Source organism: Corvus brachyrhynchos, unplaced genomic scaffold (genome assembly GCF_000691975.1).
Source record: "Corvus brachyrhynchos isolate BGI_N302 unplaced genomic scaffold, ASM69197v1 scaffold115, whole genome shotgun sequence".
NCBI lineage: Eukaryota > Metazoa > Chordata > Aves > Passeriformes > Corvidae > Corvus > Corvus brachyrhynchos.
Genome location: NW_008239553.1, coordinates 1598756 through 1616966, shown reverse-complemented (window position 1 = coordinate 1616966; position 18211 = coordinate 1598756). Strand labels below are relative to the sequence as shown.

Here is an 18211-nt window from a genome sequence, read left to right as displayed (position 1 = left end):
GATTAAATTGGCCTTTAAGGAGGGAAACAAGTGTTCAAAGAAGCGGGCTTCGGGAAGCCTTTGGTATTCCGCCATCATAATTCAGGGCAGTCTTAAAGGCTTATGGTTTTCTTAAGTAAAGAAAAGGAATATGAAAAGAAACAAGCTGTTTTATTGTTTCACATCTTAATGTCAAGCAGTACAGTCCTAGAACTGGACTGTATTTGTTTTCAGGGCTCGTTTGGTTGATTCAGGATTAATTCTTGCTGGATTAATATTTTTTTTCATTTGGGAGTGAGGAATATTTTCCTTAATGAAGCTTATTTATTTCTATGAGAATGCTAAATTTTAATTCATTAAAATGTCGGGGTTGACTATTAATGCTTAATGCTATTTATAATATTTTTCTGCCTTGGACTGTAAAAAAAGCATGTGCTTAAAAACGAAAGAGTTCCTGAAATTCTTTCCATTCAGAAACAAAGAGGAGGTCAAATACAAATTTCCAGGCTGAGAAGTCACAGGGTAGTTGAAGGGTAACAGAAACTAATTGATCTTGTACTTAAGACACTGGCATTCCAGAATACAAAATTCCGTGAGCGAACTGAGCAGAACCTGCTGGCCCTTCTTGAGACAAATCCAGGTGCCTGATTCTCTGTGTGCAGATCCAGTTAGGTTCGTTGTTTGTTCGGGTTTTATCATTCCAGTCTTAATAGGGCCACTAAACATATGATAAATTCTTAACTTTGAATGCTTTTTCAAACCCTGCTGAGTTCCGGTTAGACCCTGTATTACTGCTGCCTCTGCCTGTTTTATTGCTCACTTGTCAGCTAGTGATGAACAATTTAAATGAATGAATGGACAGCTGACTTGGACTTCCTCATACTTGCCTACAGCAGGGCCCATATAAGTAGTTATTAGTGACAGAGTCATTAAGTACTACAAATTGCAGTTGTTACTAGGGCACGAAGGGCTTGTGTTAAAGCTTTTGAAACTGATGTTCAAAGCTGGGTTTCCTTCTTCCTATTTTTTCTTCCTTGTTATTTTAATCAGACACTGCACACACATAAATCAGTTGCGTACTATCTGTAGGATACTGTGAGCTTTAGCTGCCTTGATTCACCCAGCACACAGCTTCTAAAACTTGAGCAGTGGCTGATAGATTTGCGAGATCTGTGAATTACTATTAGGCACTGTAGCAGTAGTTGTATTGCAGAGGTGGATCACTGTAGGCTGGTCCAGGGACAGGCACGTTAAATATTGCAAAGAATCCATGTCTGTTGGTCAGCAACCTTAATAGAAGATGTGCAGCAGCACTTACCTCATTCATCTCTGTCAAATATTCCTCCTCTTTCTTTATTGTGTATTTATTTCCTAGGCCTACTGTTATTGCAGCATTCCCAGTGCTTATATTCCCTGGTTGTCTACTCGTACACCTTTGCACCCATGCTTTGTGTTTCAGATGACTTTGATATAGTAGAGTATTTACAGACTAGAGGAGCAGCACTACAGTCACAATAAAGTGCTTTTGAAATGCCCACCTAAACTGCACTGGTTGGTCCTCATGTGCTGTTCAACAGGGGATGACAATCTACCAGAATTTCATTACTAGTTTTAGGTTTGCAAACAAAATGTGAATTTTAGCATTTAGGATGTTAAAAGGGTAAAAGTTGTACTTTTTTTTATTTTATTTACATAGAAATGCCAGTGCAACCTTAGAATACTTGGTATTGATAATGTGTTTTGTACCAGTGAAAATCTTAATCTAAAACTTACCCTTGAATCCTGACCTACAGACGGGGTAATAAATTCCACTACCATTTAGTCACACTTCTAGGAGGATATTGTTTTTATGGCTATGCATGAAAGTTTTAGTAAGCTAATAAATTAAGTTGGACGAGAGACCAACTTTGGAATCATGATGGGCTCTTCAGGAATACATAGTTTGGACTATTTCAACATTATACATAGAGTCTGTCTGCAAAAATTTACATTCTAATTGTATGTGCTCCAACAACATTAGTCTGAATTAATGATTAGTAGGAGTAACTTCCAGGGTGTTCACGTACAAATGCTGGTTACAGAAACTAAGAAAAGCTATGGAATTTCCAACAAGTTTAACAAGGGGAAGTGCCAGATTCTGCATTTGGTTTGGGGTGCACCTTGGATGTGTGCACAGATGGGGAATGAGGTGCTGGAAAGCAGCACTGTAGAAAGGGACCTGGGGGTCCTGCTCACTGGCAAGTTGAATCTGAGCCATCAGTGCCCTGGCAGCCAGGAGGGCCACCCGTGCCCGGGGTACATCAGGCACAGCATGGCCAGCCGGGCAAGGGAGGGGATTGTCCTGCTCTGCTCTGCACTGGGGCGGCCTCACCTCGAGTGCTGGGGCAGTTTTGGGTGCCACAATATAAAAATTATATAAAGCTATTAGAAAGAGTCCAGAGGGTCTCTGGATGGTGAAGGGTCTAGAGGGGAAATGATACAAGGAGCAGCTGAGGTCACTTGGGCTGCTTGGCTTGGAGAAGAAGAGACTGAGGGGAGCCCTCATTGCAGCCTGCAACTTCTTGTGAGGGAAGGAGGAGGGGCAGGCACTGATCTCTTCTCTGGTGGCCAGTGACAGGATCCGAGGGAACGGCCTGAAGCTCTTTTGGGGAAGTTTAGGTTAGATATTTGGAAAAGGTTCTTCACCTAGAGGATGGTTGAGCACTGGCACAGGATCCCCAGGGATATGGTTGCAGCCCCAAGCCTGACAGAGTTCAAGAGGCATTTGCACAACACTCTCAGGCACATGGTGGGATTCTTGGGGCTACATTGGGTTTCCATTCCTGTTTTAACTTCCAGTTGTTTTTGTTTGAGTCTTTTATGGCTGCCCAGTATAATTGTCTTCTGTCTATATTGGCATGGTTGTTGATACTTGTTTGGGCAGTTAAACTGAGCTGCAATTCCATGAAATTTCATCATAATTTCAAATTTCTATGGGAAGGTAATTTTTCTGACAGTTGTAATTTGGTTTCCTCAACTCTGCATAGTTTTGATTTTCTTAGTTATTTGCCAGTCACAGCACGGAGCCACAGGGTCTATAGTCTCTTATTGCTTTGAGTAATCAGTTTGAAATTAGGATATGAAAAAAATTTTGGGAGAAGACATGGCCAGCAGCAGCTTTGTTCTTCCAGCTGAGGTGAAAACTTTAGATACATTTTGTTTCAAATAAAACATCTGAATTTTCTTCGAGAAGTAAGATGCTGTATACCTGTGATATGCTTTTCTAAATGCCATGGCTTTCACTTTCTGTTCTGCTCTGATTTTTTTATGTATTGCATGTATTAGGTGATATGCAGCTATCTATGATGCTGCCAAAACACCCAAGTTACTCGAGTGTTTTGTTTCTGTTTGCAGCTGTTGTGGTTAGAAGAGGTGCCTTAATTAACCTTCAGGACACTCAGACTGAAGCACAAGCATAGCCTGTAAGGAAAAGGCAAGTACTGTACGTAAATTTTTCATATTTGGAGATCTTTGCCAAAATTATGGTGTAGAAAATATCTTGCTAGAAATGGGCTAGGTCCTGGTTCCTTTGGACAAGAAGGAAATACTTGTTTTTAACTTTGTTTTTTGACAGAACTCTCTCTGAAAATGGCGGAAGCTCATCAGGCAGTAGCTTTTCAATTTACAGTAACTCCAGATGGGATTGACCTGCGTATGAGCCATGAGGCACTCAAACAGATTTACCTGTCTGGTGTCTATTCATGGAAGAAGAAGTTCATCAGATTCAAGGTATGCTAAACTAGTGAAGTCCACCAAACTTCAGGGTTATTTAATGTTTTATGAATTTACTGAACTTTGTTAGGGAAAATAGATTTTTTTTTTTTTCTTTATGGTAAGTGAAGTTCCTCATTGTGAAAGACTTATGTGGGGTTTAGTGAGGACAAGGGGTACTGAGGAAGATAGCACTGGGTGATACTATGTAGACTGAAAGGGTGCATATTTTTGATTTTTTTCTATGGAAGCAAGATGAAGCAGATGCAGAAATTAACAACAGCTTTAACTGACTCCATTCTCTTCAAAGTGTGCCGTGTAATTATGTAATATTTTAGTAGAAGTCAAAAATACAACTAGTTGTGACCTTTAGTGTCATACCTCTTAGAGGTACAAGGCTCCACTCTTTATTTAGGCTAAGTAGTATTGTTTCTGATGAGGTATTTGATGATGATTTGTTTGCTGTGAATTTATTGTTTTGTTCATGAGATTATAATTGTAAGTATCTGTTTCATTAGTAGCAAACTACATAACCTACAGGCTGTATTCCACATTTCTTTCAAAAACATAAACATGTTAACAGCAATCTTACTAAAATTTTCTTATAAAGCTATGACAAGGACCGTTTAAATTATATAAAACCAAATTAATTCTGGTTCTCAATGTCTTGTTCAGTAGAATATTTTTGCCATGTATTCATGCAGAAAGGTCTAACTCAGTGTAGGTTGAAATTATTGAAGTGTCATTTGTTTTAGAGTTGTTAGCTTCAGTATTTTTAGTAAGACTTGCAGCAGGATCAGTGATTTCTACAAGAGAATGTAAAAGTTCCTTTCATTGTTGATAACATTGTTACAATTTTCTGTAGTAATCAAACTTAAGCAAATCCATTCCCTACCTCCTGAGATAATCATATGTAAGAAAATGTTGGATAATCTTAAGTACTTGTTTATAACTAAATGACTTAAATGTGTTGATTTTTGTTTCTTTCCATGGTAATATGAAGTCAATCACTTTGGTATGAAAAAATTATGTGAAGGCTTTTCTTTCCAGAATGGAATTATCACCGGCGTTTATCCTGCGAGCCCATCTAGCTGGCTTATTGTAGTTGTGGGTGTGATGTCAACAATGTATGCCAAAGTTGATCCTTCCTTAGGAATAATAGCTAAGATCAACCGAACACTTGATACAACGTAAGTAGGCTGAAAGGTTGCTGTTCCTCTAAAGGGAGATTCGTTTTATTTGCAGCTACTCTTAAAGTTCCTGTTAAAATGTATCCATTTTGGAACAGTATGTTTTTGACATGGTAAGCCAAATAAACAGATGTATGAGGATATGAAATAGGAAGGTGGTTGTGCCAGTATTGCTGCATTGTTTTCTGGGTATTTGGGAAGCACATTTAGGAACTTTTATGGCCTTTGATGTTGCTGCATGAAAAGGTGTTTGGAAAGGAATTTATGAAAGCAGGGTAAGCCGGCATAAAGCTTGTTTAAGGCCTGCCTGTAGTACTGTTAGACTTCTGCTTGCAATACCAGCTTCTCTTTGGATCTTAAATGGACACTAACTGGCGTATGCTGGCTTTTGTTTTCAACAGTGGCTATATGTCAAACCAAACACAGAACATTGTGAGTGGAGTACTTTTTGGCACAGGGCTTTGGGTTGCCCTTATTGTCACAATGCGCTACTCCCTGAAAATGCTGCTCTCCTACCATGGTTGGATGTTCTCTGAGCATGGCAAGCTTACTGCTGGCACCAGGTTGTGGATGGTAAGGATATGTTGGCTTCATTTCATCTTAACTTCTAACTGATCAGTATTCAAAGCCCTAAGAGAAAATTTTGTAGTTTTATTCCTTTCTTGTGTTTTTTGTGTCATGGGACAGGAGGCTGTTAGGTAGCTATTTCTACTGTCAGCTTCTAATGCTGTAAATAAACTATTCATTATGGTCTTCTAGAAAGAAGAGTAAACACTTCAAGAATAACTTCTAAATTTGCCAACACCTTGGGCCTGTGTGACTCAATACCTACTTTTTCTCTATGTGCAAGTACATCTTAAAGATCTTGGGCTGCAAGCACCAAAGAATCTTATCCTCTCAGAAAGTGCTCCCCTAATTCTTTGTTGTAGTGTTAGGGTTTCTAGTCATCCATTATAAAATTATTCTCATGCTTCAAGAAAATATTATTGAATGTCCTTTCAATTGATTTATTTGTATGCCTCCAAAATGGGTTAGGGAAGAAGCATAAGGTGTAGGTAACATGTTACGCAGTTTTCAGATAAGGATAAGGTGAGAGTGGCATTTCTCCTGTGGGTTGTTGTGGTGCTTTGGAAAAGGACTCTTAGAGGATGTGATAGGTATAAAGTGAGAAAATGTAGGAGATGTAGGTGCTGCAAGAGATGAAGTGGGGTTTTACTACTTGGACTCAGTTGTTCCATCTCACTTTTGCCCATATTGTTGTAGAAATAGCTTCATTTCTGTACTGTGCTAAAATTAGTCTCTGCAGCCTCAAAAACGAGCGGATGTACACTAAACTAAGCACAGGTCATGATTTACTATGGGAGATGTTCAAGGGCAGGTGTCCAGAATGGTGTACACTAAAATAGAGTTTAATGTTTATCTGTTACAAATGGAATTTCTAATTGGTGGTTTCTCCTGGAAGCGGTATCAGCCTCGTGACTTGAATTCATACAGTCCAGAGGCTCTGAATGGTAAGGCTCTTTCTGTCAATTGCTTGGAGCTGTAGCTGCCTTGGTTTTCGGCATGTCCTACCAGATAGATACTTTAAAGCTCTTAATATTGCCTTACCAACCTTAAAACAGTACGAACTGTAATGCTACTTACCATGCTTTGTTGCATATTGTATTTATAAATTTTGTCTATCATATATGTTGCATATGTATTTTACTGTGTATTATATATGTTTTAAAAATACAGAACATTAGAGGTGTTTGCCCAACAGTGTCTCATCTATACTTACCATGGAGGTCTATTTAACCAGACCCAACAAAAGAGAAGACTGGCTTCACTAGTGAAACAGCTCCGACTAGCTTAGCTTTCTAGTACTGTTTTCTCTTCAAATGGTCATGCAGATCAAAAACTTGAACTCTGATTTTAGTCACAGTACAAAGTATTTTTTCAGGCTGGTTGGAAGTCTGGTGGCACTTTTAATCAGCATATTTCACCTTGTAAAGTCAGATTTCTTGTATCCGTATTAAGGGGAAGATCCAAATATTAGTTGCTGTTTTAAAAAATTAATTTAAAAGTGGTAATAATGCGTGAACAAATGCAACGTACATTAGAATGACATTATTTGTCATGTCTGTGTATGAAATCAGAGATGTAACAAAATGTGTGTGTCTGTCAGATCACTTTATTGGTCTCAAGCTATTGTAAGTTCTCTATTACAAGTTTTCTTAAGAGATACTGTGAAATGTGTTTGCTGGTTTTTTTGCAGTTGAGCAAGTACTCTCTGAAAAGGCTAATTTTAGCCTTTTATGGCTTAAGAGTTCTGGAATAAAATTGTCTCTAAGTACGAAATTAGATTTCCTGATGAAAAGCTGAGCTTTTTCTTTCCCGCCCGTTTTCAAAATTATCTTGTCCTGAAGCACAACTAGATTTCATTGGGCAGATCACTGTGGCTTCTGATGGCTCTGATACAGATTCATTTGCAGGGAGGTCTTTGTTGCTGGTAATACTGTGCAATTCTTAGTTGTTTTTGTGCTGCCTAAAATTATCTTCTCTAGCTGTGCTGACCCAGGAAACTGAGAGGGAGGAAAAACTCTGCCTTCTAACAGTTTTGGTAGGAGTTTTCAGAATTTAGTAGTGAAATGACATCCCCTGTTTTATTTTGTCTTGTCTGTTGGCTTGTGTATACTATCCTGTGTATTGGACCAAGATTACACTTTGACAATAAAAGTTCCACTGGATTGTTTGTATAACACTTGACCTTACTTTCATGCTGAAATAAGGTGGCAGTATCAAAATCCTTTTGTGAGTAGCCTGGAAGTTGCATGGTCTAGAATTCCAGCTTAGTGTGTGCTGCAGCTGAAAAGTGGTGGTAGACAGAAATGCTGCTTCTGTTTTCACTCTCCTATGGAACAGGATAATATCTGAAGCTAAGTTGTCTCTGGCTTTTTTGTTTTGTTGCTGGGGGTTTTGTAACACAAGCACTGAGTATAACACTGGCATGCTTGCACAATTTGGTATGTTCAAATCATGCAGTAGACTACCTGACATTGATTCATGCTTGAATTAACCACAGCCCTATTATTGATGTTGAGCTGTAACTTTGGAAAACAATAGACCATGATACCAAAGCATAAGTATTACTTTTAAAGAGTACTGTAGTTATCTAGAAACTTTAGGTGAGTCACAGGCTTGATAATGATTGTGTTTTGAAGCACAATTCAGATATGTTTGTAGTATCTACTGTGTAGTATAGTAAAAGATCAACTGGTAGACTTGGTCTTTTTAATCTTTCCAGAGGGAATGTATGAAGAAGTGCTAAGTAACTGTCTTTATATTGAGATAAAGGTGTGCAATACATGAACAGCAATCTTGTCTGTGACAGGAAAATGACTGGGAAGTCAGGAATGACCATGCCTATCTTGCTCTTCCACTGACATGTTGTTTAACTTTTAGGAAGTTAGTTTCTGTCAAGGCCTTTTTTAACTTGTGAAACAGTCATAAATATGGTAGCTTCCTAAACCTAGTACAGTATAATTTACCAGTGCAAAGGACTGTGAGTTACATTACACATTTAATCTGTCATTTTTCTTTTGTTGAACCTAATAATTTGATGTGTGTATTTTGGTTTTGCTTTTCTTCAGGCCCTTGTAAAACTCTTCTCAGGGCGTAAGCCCATGTTGTACAGTTTCCAGACATCTTTACCACGATTGCCAGTTCCAGCTGTTAAAGACACAGTTAACAGGGTATGTACATTCATCAATTTATTTTCTTCAGTAACACAGAATCCATACTTAGATGCCTTTTGGGGTGTTTTTGCCATGTCTCATGAAATACTGCATCGTGGTACTAATATAGTGTAACAGGTTCAAACTTCTGCATGGAGATTAAAATGAAGGCTGTGACAAACCAGTGAAACTGGTGACAGTTTGAAGCCAGTGTGATTCACACTGGATGACATGATGCCTGTTGTTGTAAGGCTGTGCCACAAAGTGTAATATCCAGGGTTTTTGAAGCACAGCACTTTTGTGATCCTCCACAGGCTGTACAGTGTGTGTTATTAAATGGTGTGTTATGACACAAAACCTTGTAGTAAAGTGTGCAAATGTGACAGTATGTCACAGAAACTGAAGGTTTGATTTTTAGAGAAGAAAATCTCTGCTACTGGAGAAGCAGCAGGTCTTATCCTTTGAAAAGGAAAATATCTAGAAAAGTTACCTCTTCCACTTGTGTTTTGCTGACAAATGTCTGAAAAAATAGTTTATTTTTTGAAGTTTGAATATAGTATTTGCAGCCTTATGGATTTAGACTGGATAATCTTTGTTTACTGTTAGAGTGCTTTATGTAGGAATGGTGAGAAGCTATGTATTAATTCCTCTACTGATGCTGATTCTTTTCCTGTGTTCCAGTATCTGGAGTCAGTTCGACCACTTATGGATGATGAAGAGTTCAAAAGAATGGAGGGTCTTGCCAAAGATTTTGCATTTAATTTGGGACCAAGGCTTCAATGGTATTTGAAGCTAAAATCCTGGTGGGCCACCAATTATGTGAGTAGATAAATAGAAGGCTCAGTTGTTCAAATTACATCATTTGTTCCCTGGGGCTCTTTTTGGCTTAAGTTCTATTATTTCTGAAATGTAAAAGCAGGAAATTGAAACTGCTTAATATTTTTTTAAGTACTTGTGATTTTGCACATAAATAATTTGTGTGATTTGGTAAACAGTGTGGTGAGCAAAGGTGAATGAAACTTGAAAAAATGAATCCTTATTTTGCATTTTGTTGTTCTGGAGCATTTTGCTGTTAGGATTGCTTTTGGGGTTTGTTTATTTGCCTTTTGAGCTTGATACCTCAATAATGGGCCTGACTACCTAGGTAGTTTAGAAGAATGATTTAGAACAATTTTTTAATATAAAGCAGCTGAGGTATATGTAAGAAAAGTAAAGAATTGCAGCAATACAGTGTTTGGCCTATCTTTTCATTTTTTTCTTTTTTTTTCCTACCAAAAAGAAAATCCAACCCCCAACATCATAGTGAGACCTGTAATGCAATTCCTTCTTGATATATTATCTGCCGTAATAGTGCCCAGGTAGCCTAATCTGTCCTGGCAAAGGCTGTAAAGCATTCAGGAGACATTTTAAATATTAAATATATTATAAATATAATATATTTAAACATTCAGGACATTTTAAATATTATGTGGAGATCATGACTTCTTTGGAACCTTATCAGCAAGATATAGCTGAATTTAATTTAGTTCTCTCACCCCTTTTTTTCCTTGTTTTCCCTGAAGCTTGATAGAAAATAGCGGGGCGGGGGGTTGTTGTCTGTTTTAAGTAGGGAGGCAGAGTAGCAGTTTCCTTCCTGCTTCTGTGTGGAATGTTGTCTTGTGGAGCCATCAACATGGAAGACATAAACTGTGGAGATCATGGGATTTGACTGCTTTTGTTTTTCCTTCCTGCTGCAGGTTAGTGATTGGTGGGAAGAATATATCTACCTTAGAGGACGTGGACCGATTATGGTTAATAGTAACTATTTTGCAATGGTAGGTGAATCCTATAAACATTTCTGGCAGCTCTTGCTTCTTGGCATTGTTCTGCTTAGAAATCTGTTGCCACTGAGTATGCAACCTTCATTTTTCTTCTAGTATAACCTGCAGCCAGTATCTTCAGGTACCTTCAAGTATGTCACGTGCTTGAAGTACTTCAAGTACACCTATCTTAACAACCCTAGCACAGCTGCCACTTTGGCAAACTCATGCAGTAATGACTTAAACAGTTTTGTCTTTACTGTAAAAAGCAATCTTTCAAAAGCTCCATGTAAAACTTCATGGGTAACACAGTTGAAGGAGGTGTGTGCTCATACTAGTAAATGCCTGTACAGGAAGTAAAATTGTAAAAGACTCTAAAATAAAAAGGAAAAAATAAATATGATGGTCTCGGATCAAGTTTTATGTAGCATTGTCTTTTCTACTCAAATGATTAGTAATGTTTAAGGAGATTGTGACTGCTGAAGAAAAGTTTCATCAGCTCACTGTATTTGTGCACTTTATATATTTTAAAGCCTTCTCTGTATTGTCCAGAATAAACTTTTAAGAATGTGGATGAGAAGTACAATCAGGGTTTGTTCTTTAAATGTAGTCTGGTAATCATTAGCTTATGATTCTCCTCTACTTTACTTTATAGGACTTCCTTTCTTTGTATCCCACAACTCTGCAGGCAGCTAGAGCTGGTAATGTTATCCATGCCACCCTGCTCTATCGGAAAAAACTGGACAGACAAGAAATCAAGCCAGTATGTATATCAGTTTAAATGGCTGTTTGATCTTTTTCCAGCACAGTCTATGAGAAGTTGATCAGTTTTCAGAATGGGAGAGGAGTGGAATTGTCTTGCTGTTACTAATTTTTGTGGTCCCAATCACCTCGGCTGTCACTTGAATTGCACATGGGCAGAAACTACCAACTATGAAAAATACAGAATTGGCTGGATACAATACAGGAAGGTTGGGTTAAAGGACTGGAGGCCACTTGACACCAAGAGGGGGCCAGTGGGAGCTTAAGATGATGATAAAATCCTGTGTTGCACTAATTTCTGGGTAGCAAAGATAGGCAAGCTAAATCTGTTCTGTCCAGTGGCTGTGTATTGTAGCAAACAATTAAGTAGTTTTAATCGAGGTTGTGGAAGGGATGTGATTAGTTGTACAGAACTCCGAATCTGAGAAATGTGAACTTTTGTTCCTACACAACCATAAACAGCTTAAAAGGATTAATTGAGGGGTAATGCATGTTGCATGTGTAAGTTTTGCATCCAGACCAGCCATGGAGAGCACTTTGGATTTCAGATGCTAGCTAGCTTCAGTCTTCCCTCAGGAAGGGTGAGCTTTTGGTAGGAGGGGAAAAAATCATGCTACTGGAATGTCCATGGAATCCTTCAAATGTACTTCAAGGAAAGATGGTGAGCAAGGAGGAAAAAGCTCTACACTGCATTAATGCATTATAAATCTCATTATTCTGAAGCCTGTGTTTAACCAGATCTAGGGGTTTTTTCTTTACTTCTTAATTTTCCAATCGTATATGCAAAATGACATTTGAATGTATGTTTGCATCACAGATTCTTCTGATGGGATCTACTGTTCCACTCTGCTCAGCTCAGTGGGAAAGGATGTTTAATACTTCCCGTATCCCGGGAGAGGAATCAGGTAAGCAAGGCCAGCCAAGGAGAATGAGCACCTTGATTGAGTTAAGGGCTTAGTGTCTTTTCTACTAAAAATCTGGTTTCCAGATAAAGATCTGAGTGGCACAAGTGTACATCAATACTGTGTTCCAAGACTCAAGATGTAATGGATTGCTGTAGAGTGCCTGGATGTTTTTCATTTTAAGAAGAATTGGAAGCTTTTTCAGTGGTCTTTCTCCTTTACTTAAAAAACGAACTTCAAGATACTGTTGTCTGCCCTGTTTTTTAATTTATAAATAACGTTTACTTTTCTCCATTTTCCCAAGCTTAAGATGCTTTTTGAGGTCTTAATATTAAAAGTGGCATTTTTTGTTGCCTTTTTTTTGTTTTTCCTAAGTTTTGTCACTGTAAAAAGAGTCAGATTGCATCTAGAAGGACTTACCATTTGTGATCAGCAGGTGGAAGAAAACATTGCTATTCATTTTCTTACTCTTTGAGAACTTCACAGCAGATTTTAGTGGAGACTTGTGCTCTTGTGTTTTTCTACAAAAGCTTAAGCTGTATCTAGGCTTCTCTGATCATGTCATATGCTGAAGAGCCTCTTAGAGCAGATGTCACATGTTTATCCAACAGTGCATCATTGTGGCAGGATCACAGTGAAATACAAGCAGGAGTTATTGTTCAGTCACCTCCATTGGGAGTGCATGGACAGGCTGTCACTTGAAGACAGGATATGTTTGGTTTACTTTCTGTGAGACCTGTAACTCACTCTAAGCTTTCAAACTGCCTTTGAGCATGTTACTCCCACTCAACTACAGAATTCAAAACAAAGAGTTTCTGAACACTGGGATGTGCCCACTCTTCCCTGCTGAAGGGCTGATGTTTGCTGTGCTGTATGAAGTTGGATAAGGGGGAGAAGTGGCATTGGGTAGTGGATAAAGCAGGAGGTGCACGTGTCAGATAAGGACTTTGCTAGATTGTTGAGGAATTTTATTTCAGCTGTGCCTCAGCCAGCTTTATCTGCAAAGTGAAGAAAAGAACATTCTTGGTGTGATTACTCCCTGTCATAACCAGTAGCTTAAATGGATGAGCAGTTTTATAAATCTCTGTTGGAAAACTGTAGTCTATGAGCTACTATTATTTAGAATACTTCAATACTTGACGTACTGAGAGTGCAACCCTTGCCCCTTCCCTGTCCTCAATAAAATAAAAGGTATAAACAATTTACATTTGGCGTTGTATTTGGTGTTCTTTCAGTCTAAAATGAGTTTTGCACAAAAATGTAGAAGTGGCTCATTCTAACTAACACCTGATTAAAATACATCCTCTGTATCTTAGTTCTCCTCAGTTCTCCTGTTTGAAGTCTTTCAAATTAACTGTCAGTATGATAATAATCTTATTTTCCTCCTAAGCATGTCACATTTCTTATTACACTTTTTCAATTTTTCTTTGTTTCTGTTTTTCTGAAGGAAAAACAATTGTGTCATTCTGTATATGTCTAAGTGAGTTGCAAAACCATTTTTCACACATTGTCATGAGCAGCTTCATTCCTTGTACCCCGTTTTCAATTATTTTATATATATTATATTCCTAAAGAAAAAAAAGGGAAAAAAATTTTTGACATGTGTTCATATTAACTGGTGGTAAAATCTTCATGAACATTTTATCCTATCACTTGAGCAGTGGTTAAATATTCATTATTTTTAACACAACACACTGTGGAGTGAACCACTTCACCTGTGGTTTGATACAATGCCTTCATGATTAAATTCAGGCTTATCCCAGTTAAGCCATATAGATAGGAAAATGAGGGAAAAAATGTGGCCTAGTCTTCTACTTCACATAGCATTACACATTTTGGCTATGTATGGAGTATTCACTCTGCATCTGCCAGGACAAATGTAAACAAAAGCTGATGGTATAAATTTGGGATTTCTTAAGACTCTTCACGAGTTGTCTAGCACCTGAATGCAAAAGATTTAAAAATACCTTTCCTCATACTCATCTAGCATGTTCTTTTGCTGACTGCTTCACCAGACTACACAACTAGTGCTTGTTTTTCAGATACAGAAATCCAGCTTTAGTTGCTTAATACTGGCCTCCAGTGTGCAAACTGGTGGTGCTATATATGCAAATGATTGTCAGATCTGGGTATTTGACTGATTCATGCTTTGTAATGAAATAACATGGGCTGCTGAAATAAGTTGTAGTGCATGCAATGGGCATTTGATGTCATTGAGTGCATTAGTGTTTTGAGACTTCAGCTTTGTGTTCATGTGAGTGATTGCAATTCTAGATACCCTCCAGCATGTGAAAGACAGCAAACACATTGTTGTGTATCACAAGGGCCGGTACTTCAAAGTGTGGCTGTACCATGATGGCAGATTGTTGAGACCCCGAGAAATTGAACAGCAAATACAGAGAATTCTTGATGATGATTCAGAACCTCAGCCTGGTGAAGAGAAACTTGCAGCTCTTACTGCAGGAGATAGGTATGGTGGCTATTATTTTTTAAATAAGTTTAGCATTTAGAAGTTGTTGCATAACACAGTCATTGAACTTTGGATTTGGAGTTTTAAAATAGTCTGCAGTCAGTTGTGTATACCTTGGTCACTGATTTTGTATATTGGTGATGTGTAACAGTGTTTCAGTCATTTGTAACCATGTGGAGTTAAAGAAATTTTGCAGTGGCAACCCTATATGTGGATTATTGTTTTTACTATTGTCTTCTTCCTTGTAATAGATACTTTCTTTTGTTTAGTTTTAAGTGTAGATGATCCATGCTTTAGGTATTGCATGTGCAGAGATGTTCAGTTTCTGAGAATGAGGTTTTGCACGTGTGATGATGAGTTGAATTGGTTCCTAGGTTTACATTGTACAAGTACTGTCAGAGCTGTTCACAGCTCCCATAGTTTGAATGCAATGAAAGTAATTGTGTCAAATACCACAGAAGTAGGAGGAATGTCTCATAGTGATTTTAAGTGTAATAAAACATAGCCAAATTTATGTAATCTGGCTATAAACCAAATTTTTTTTTTACAGAGTACCATGGGCTAAGGCTCGTCAGGCTTATTTTAGCCGTGGAAAGAACAAACAGTCCCTAGATGCTGTTGAAAAAGCAGCATTTTTTGTGACATTGGATGACATCGAGCAGGGGTACAGGAAAGAAGATCCAGTGAGGTCACTGGATGCATATGCCAAATCACTGATACATGGCAGATGTTACGACAGGTGCAGTATCGACTCCGTGGAAAATACTTCCTCTTTTTTTTTTTTTTTTTTAGAATTTGGCTAATACATATGAATTAGTGACGAGTTATAAGTTTATAAATTCCATAGAATCACAGAGGGGTTTGGGTTGGAAAGGACCTTCAAAGATCATCTAGTTCCAACCCCCTTTGCAACAGAAAGGGGACAACTTCCACGACATCAGGCTGCTCAAAGCCCAGTCCAACCTGACCTTGAACATTTGCAATGACAAGGCATCCACAAATTCTCTGGACAATCTGTTCCAGTGTCTCACAAGCCCATTGTAAAAAATATTTCTCCGTTATAACACATCTAAATTTACCCTCTTTCAGTTTGTGTCTGTAGCCCTGTGTCCTGTCACTATGAGCCATGCTAAAAAGCCTTTCTCAGATTTTCTTATAAACACTCTTTATATGTTGAAAGGCTGCAAGAACGTGTTCTCAGAGACTTCTCCAGACTGAGCAGTAAGTCTGACTCTCAGCCTTTCTTCATGGGAGAAGTATTCCAGCACTCTTGCCATTTTCATGACTCCCTTCTGACCCAGTCTAACAGCTCCATGTCTTTCTTGTGCTGAGAACCCCAGAGCTGGACACAGCTCTCCAGGTGGGATCTCACCAGAGTGGAGTAGAGGGGCAGAATCCCCTCTCTCGCCTGCTGGCCACACTGCTTCTTAAGCAGCCCAGGGCATGATTGACTTTCTGGACTGCAAGTGCACATTGCCAGCTCATGACGAATTTTTCATTCCCAGGTCCTCTGTGTCACTGTTGGGGTGGTCATGACACACACAGACAGTGCCTCTTTCAAGGGCCAAAAAGCCATTTATTAAACAAAGCAGCCTCTTTTATACACTTCTTGTACGTTACCATTCGTGTTACATATTCACTACAATAGACTCACTGGCTATTACTAACTTCAACATACTACCATTGGCTACCTATAGCATCAGCATTCAGGCTTTCAGAAAAGTAACAGGTGCAGATCTGTTGCTGTTTTCTCCTTCTACTGTTTAACTTTCATGCTTCTGTTGATACTACATTCTCATGGGTAAAAACTAATTGTTTTTCATCTCACGGACTTTTCTCACAGTCCTTCTCTAGCCAAAGTAACAGGCCTGAGCTATGATTTTACAAAGGCAACAAGGCCTTCATTTTATAAGTTTTTGCTTAAACTGCTAAAGAGCTGCTAAATCCATTCATCCATCAGTCTGTTGATGCTGGGCATTGTCTTGACCCAGGTGCAAGGCCTTGTAGTTGGCCTTGTTGAACTTCATGAGGTTTAGGTTTCTGTCTATTTAGTTAAATGTTCTTAAATAAAAAAGGATAAGAACTACTGCGTTTGAATATGAATTTTAGAGAGAGAGGAAATTACAATATAGAAGTGCTTTTGAAATGTACAAAACCATTAAAAAACCTTGATTTCTTTTGTAGGTGGTTTGATAAGACATTCACTCTTATAGTATTCAAAAATGGCAGAATTGGTCTGAATGCAGAGCACTCCTGGGCAGATGCTCCTATTGTTGGACACCTGTGGGAGGTGAGTGTTTGGTACCAAGAGCTAATGCAGATGATAATGTGATGTGGTCTTGAAGCAGCCCTGAAGGTCAGCAGCTCCTTTCAATCCCTTGCATGCACGTTGCTGATGAGTGACTAGGGGCCTATGTCTACAGCAACTGTAGAATTTGAAGAAGAACCCAAACCTTTGCTTAAAGAGGCTGCCTTTTTTGAGGGACAGCATTTTAGTGAGCTTAGCTGTTTCCACAGGAAAGTGATACAGCTCCCCATCTAACTTTTCTATGTTTTAAATCCATGGATTGCTGCCTCTTTGATATGGCATTGTATTTTTGTATACACATGCTCCTAAAGCTCTTAAGCTTTCTTGTGCTTACTTTCAAAATTTAAAAAATTGTACAGAGTTTAACTTTTTCTCTGAGCATTGTTTGATAAGCTGCAGATTGATATGCTGTTGACATTATCTCTTGTATTTATTTGCAATGAATAAATGCACTTTGCCAGGTCTGTTCATATGCTTAGTTTAATACTTGAAATCCTATTTGATTTTTTTCCTTTTTCTTTTCGAAGCTTAAACCTATAAACAATTATGTGACTCAAATCAATTAAAACTGTTTCAAAAGCATTAGTTAATTTTAGTTTCATATGTATTTGTGCAAATGGGTCTTAGGTCTAAACTGGTCCCCCAAGTAATTTCCTAGTTCTATTACAGAAGTGTTTCCATGTGTGTAAGAACAAAAAAAAGCCTCATTGCATTCTCCACCCAGGGAAAAAAAAAGACCAAACTGATTTGAGAGTGACTTGACAATGCAGTGTAGACTATCTCAGTGAAAGAGGGTTACTTTTTTTGCTTTTAATGAATGATAGTGTATTTTTTAGTTCATATATCTGTACTTAATATTAGTTGGTACATTTTCTGCTAAGAATAAGGATGACTGAAACAAAATAAGATTTTATTTTCTATAAAGTTATCTGTTGTTAGCTTTTTACAGATTGTCTATTTTTAAAATAGAATGGACTAAGCTTTATTTCATAGTTGTCATGTTCTGACCACTAAGTGAAATGAGAATATGAAATTAAAATAAGAGATTAGAAATAAATCATCAAGCTTTTTCTTTCCATATTGAGCAGATTCAAATCTTTTGGTAATTCTTTTTGTTTGTTTGTGGGTTTGTTGTTTCTGGATTTTTTTTTTTTTAACATTGAGGATGCTTGATATCTTGTAAGACAGAGCCTTTATGTCTGTTCAAGTTGTGTTGTTCATCTTGGAAACATTCTTCTTTCCCACCCAAGAGCTCTAGAGCACATGTAAAATAAACTGCAATTTTGAAAGGGATACTAATCTGAAAAATAATTGAATTCTTGCAGGGATTTGCAC

The 18211-nt window shown here is 38.0% G+C and overlaps 1 protein-coding gene across 2 annotated transcripts in view; it reads left to right on the top strand.

Annotated features, from left to right (window-relative positions):
* The window catches only part of CPT1A (carnitine palmitoyltransferase 1A), a 33638-nt gene that overhangs the window by 3947 nt on the left and 11480 nt on the right, over window positions 1–18211 (top strand). Inside the window, exons 2-13 of one of the 2 annotated variants that reach the window (XM_017742160.1) lie at window positions 3373–3451; window positions 3593–3747; window positions 4780–4919; window positions 5321–5492; window positions 8552–8653; window positions 9317–9454; window positions 10372–10449; window positions 11090–11197; window positions 12014–12101; window positions 14373–14568; window positions 15119–15307; window positions 16753–16858. In XM_017742160.1, coding sequence (XP_017597649.1) covers window positions 3607–3747; window positions 4780–4919; window positions 5321–5492; window positions 8552–8653; window positions 9317–9454; window positions 10372–10449; window positions 11090–11197; window positions 12014–12101; window positions 14373–14568; window positions 15119–15307; window positions 16753–16858 — 1458 coding nt within the window. In that variant the 5' untranslated portion in view covers window positions 3373–3451; window positions 3593–3606. Of the gene's footprint in view, window positions 1–3372; window positions 3461–3592; window positions 3748–4779; window positions 4920–5320; window positions 5493–8551; window positions 8654–9316; window positions 9455–10371; window positions 10450–11089; window positions 11198–12013; window positions 12102–14372; window positions 14569–15118; window positions 15308–16752; window positions 16859–18211 lie in introns of those variants that run through there. The other variant, XM_008639375.2, reaches the window with a different exon arrangement.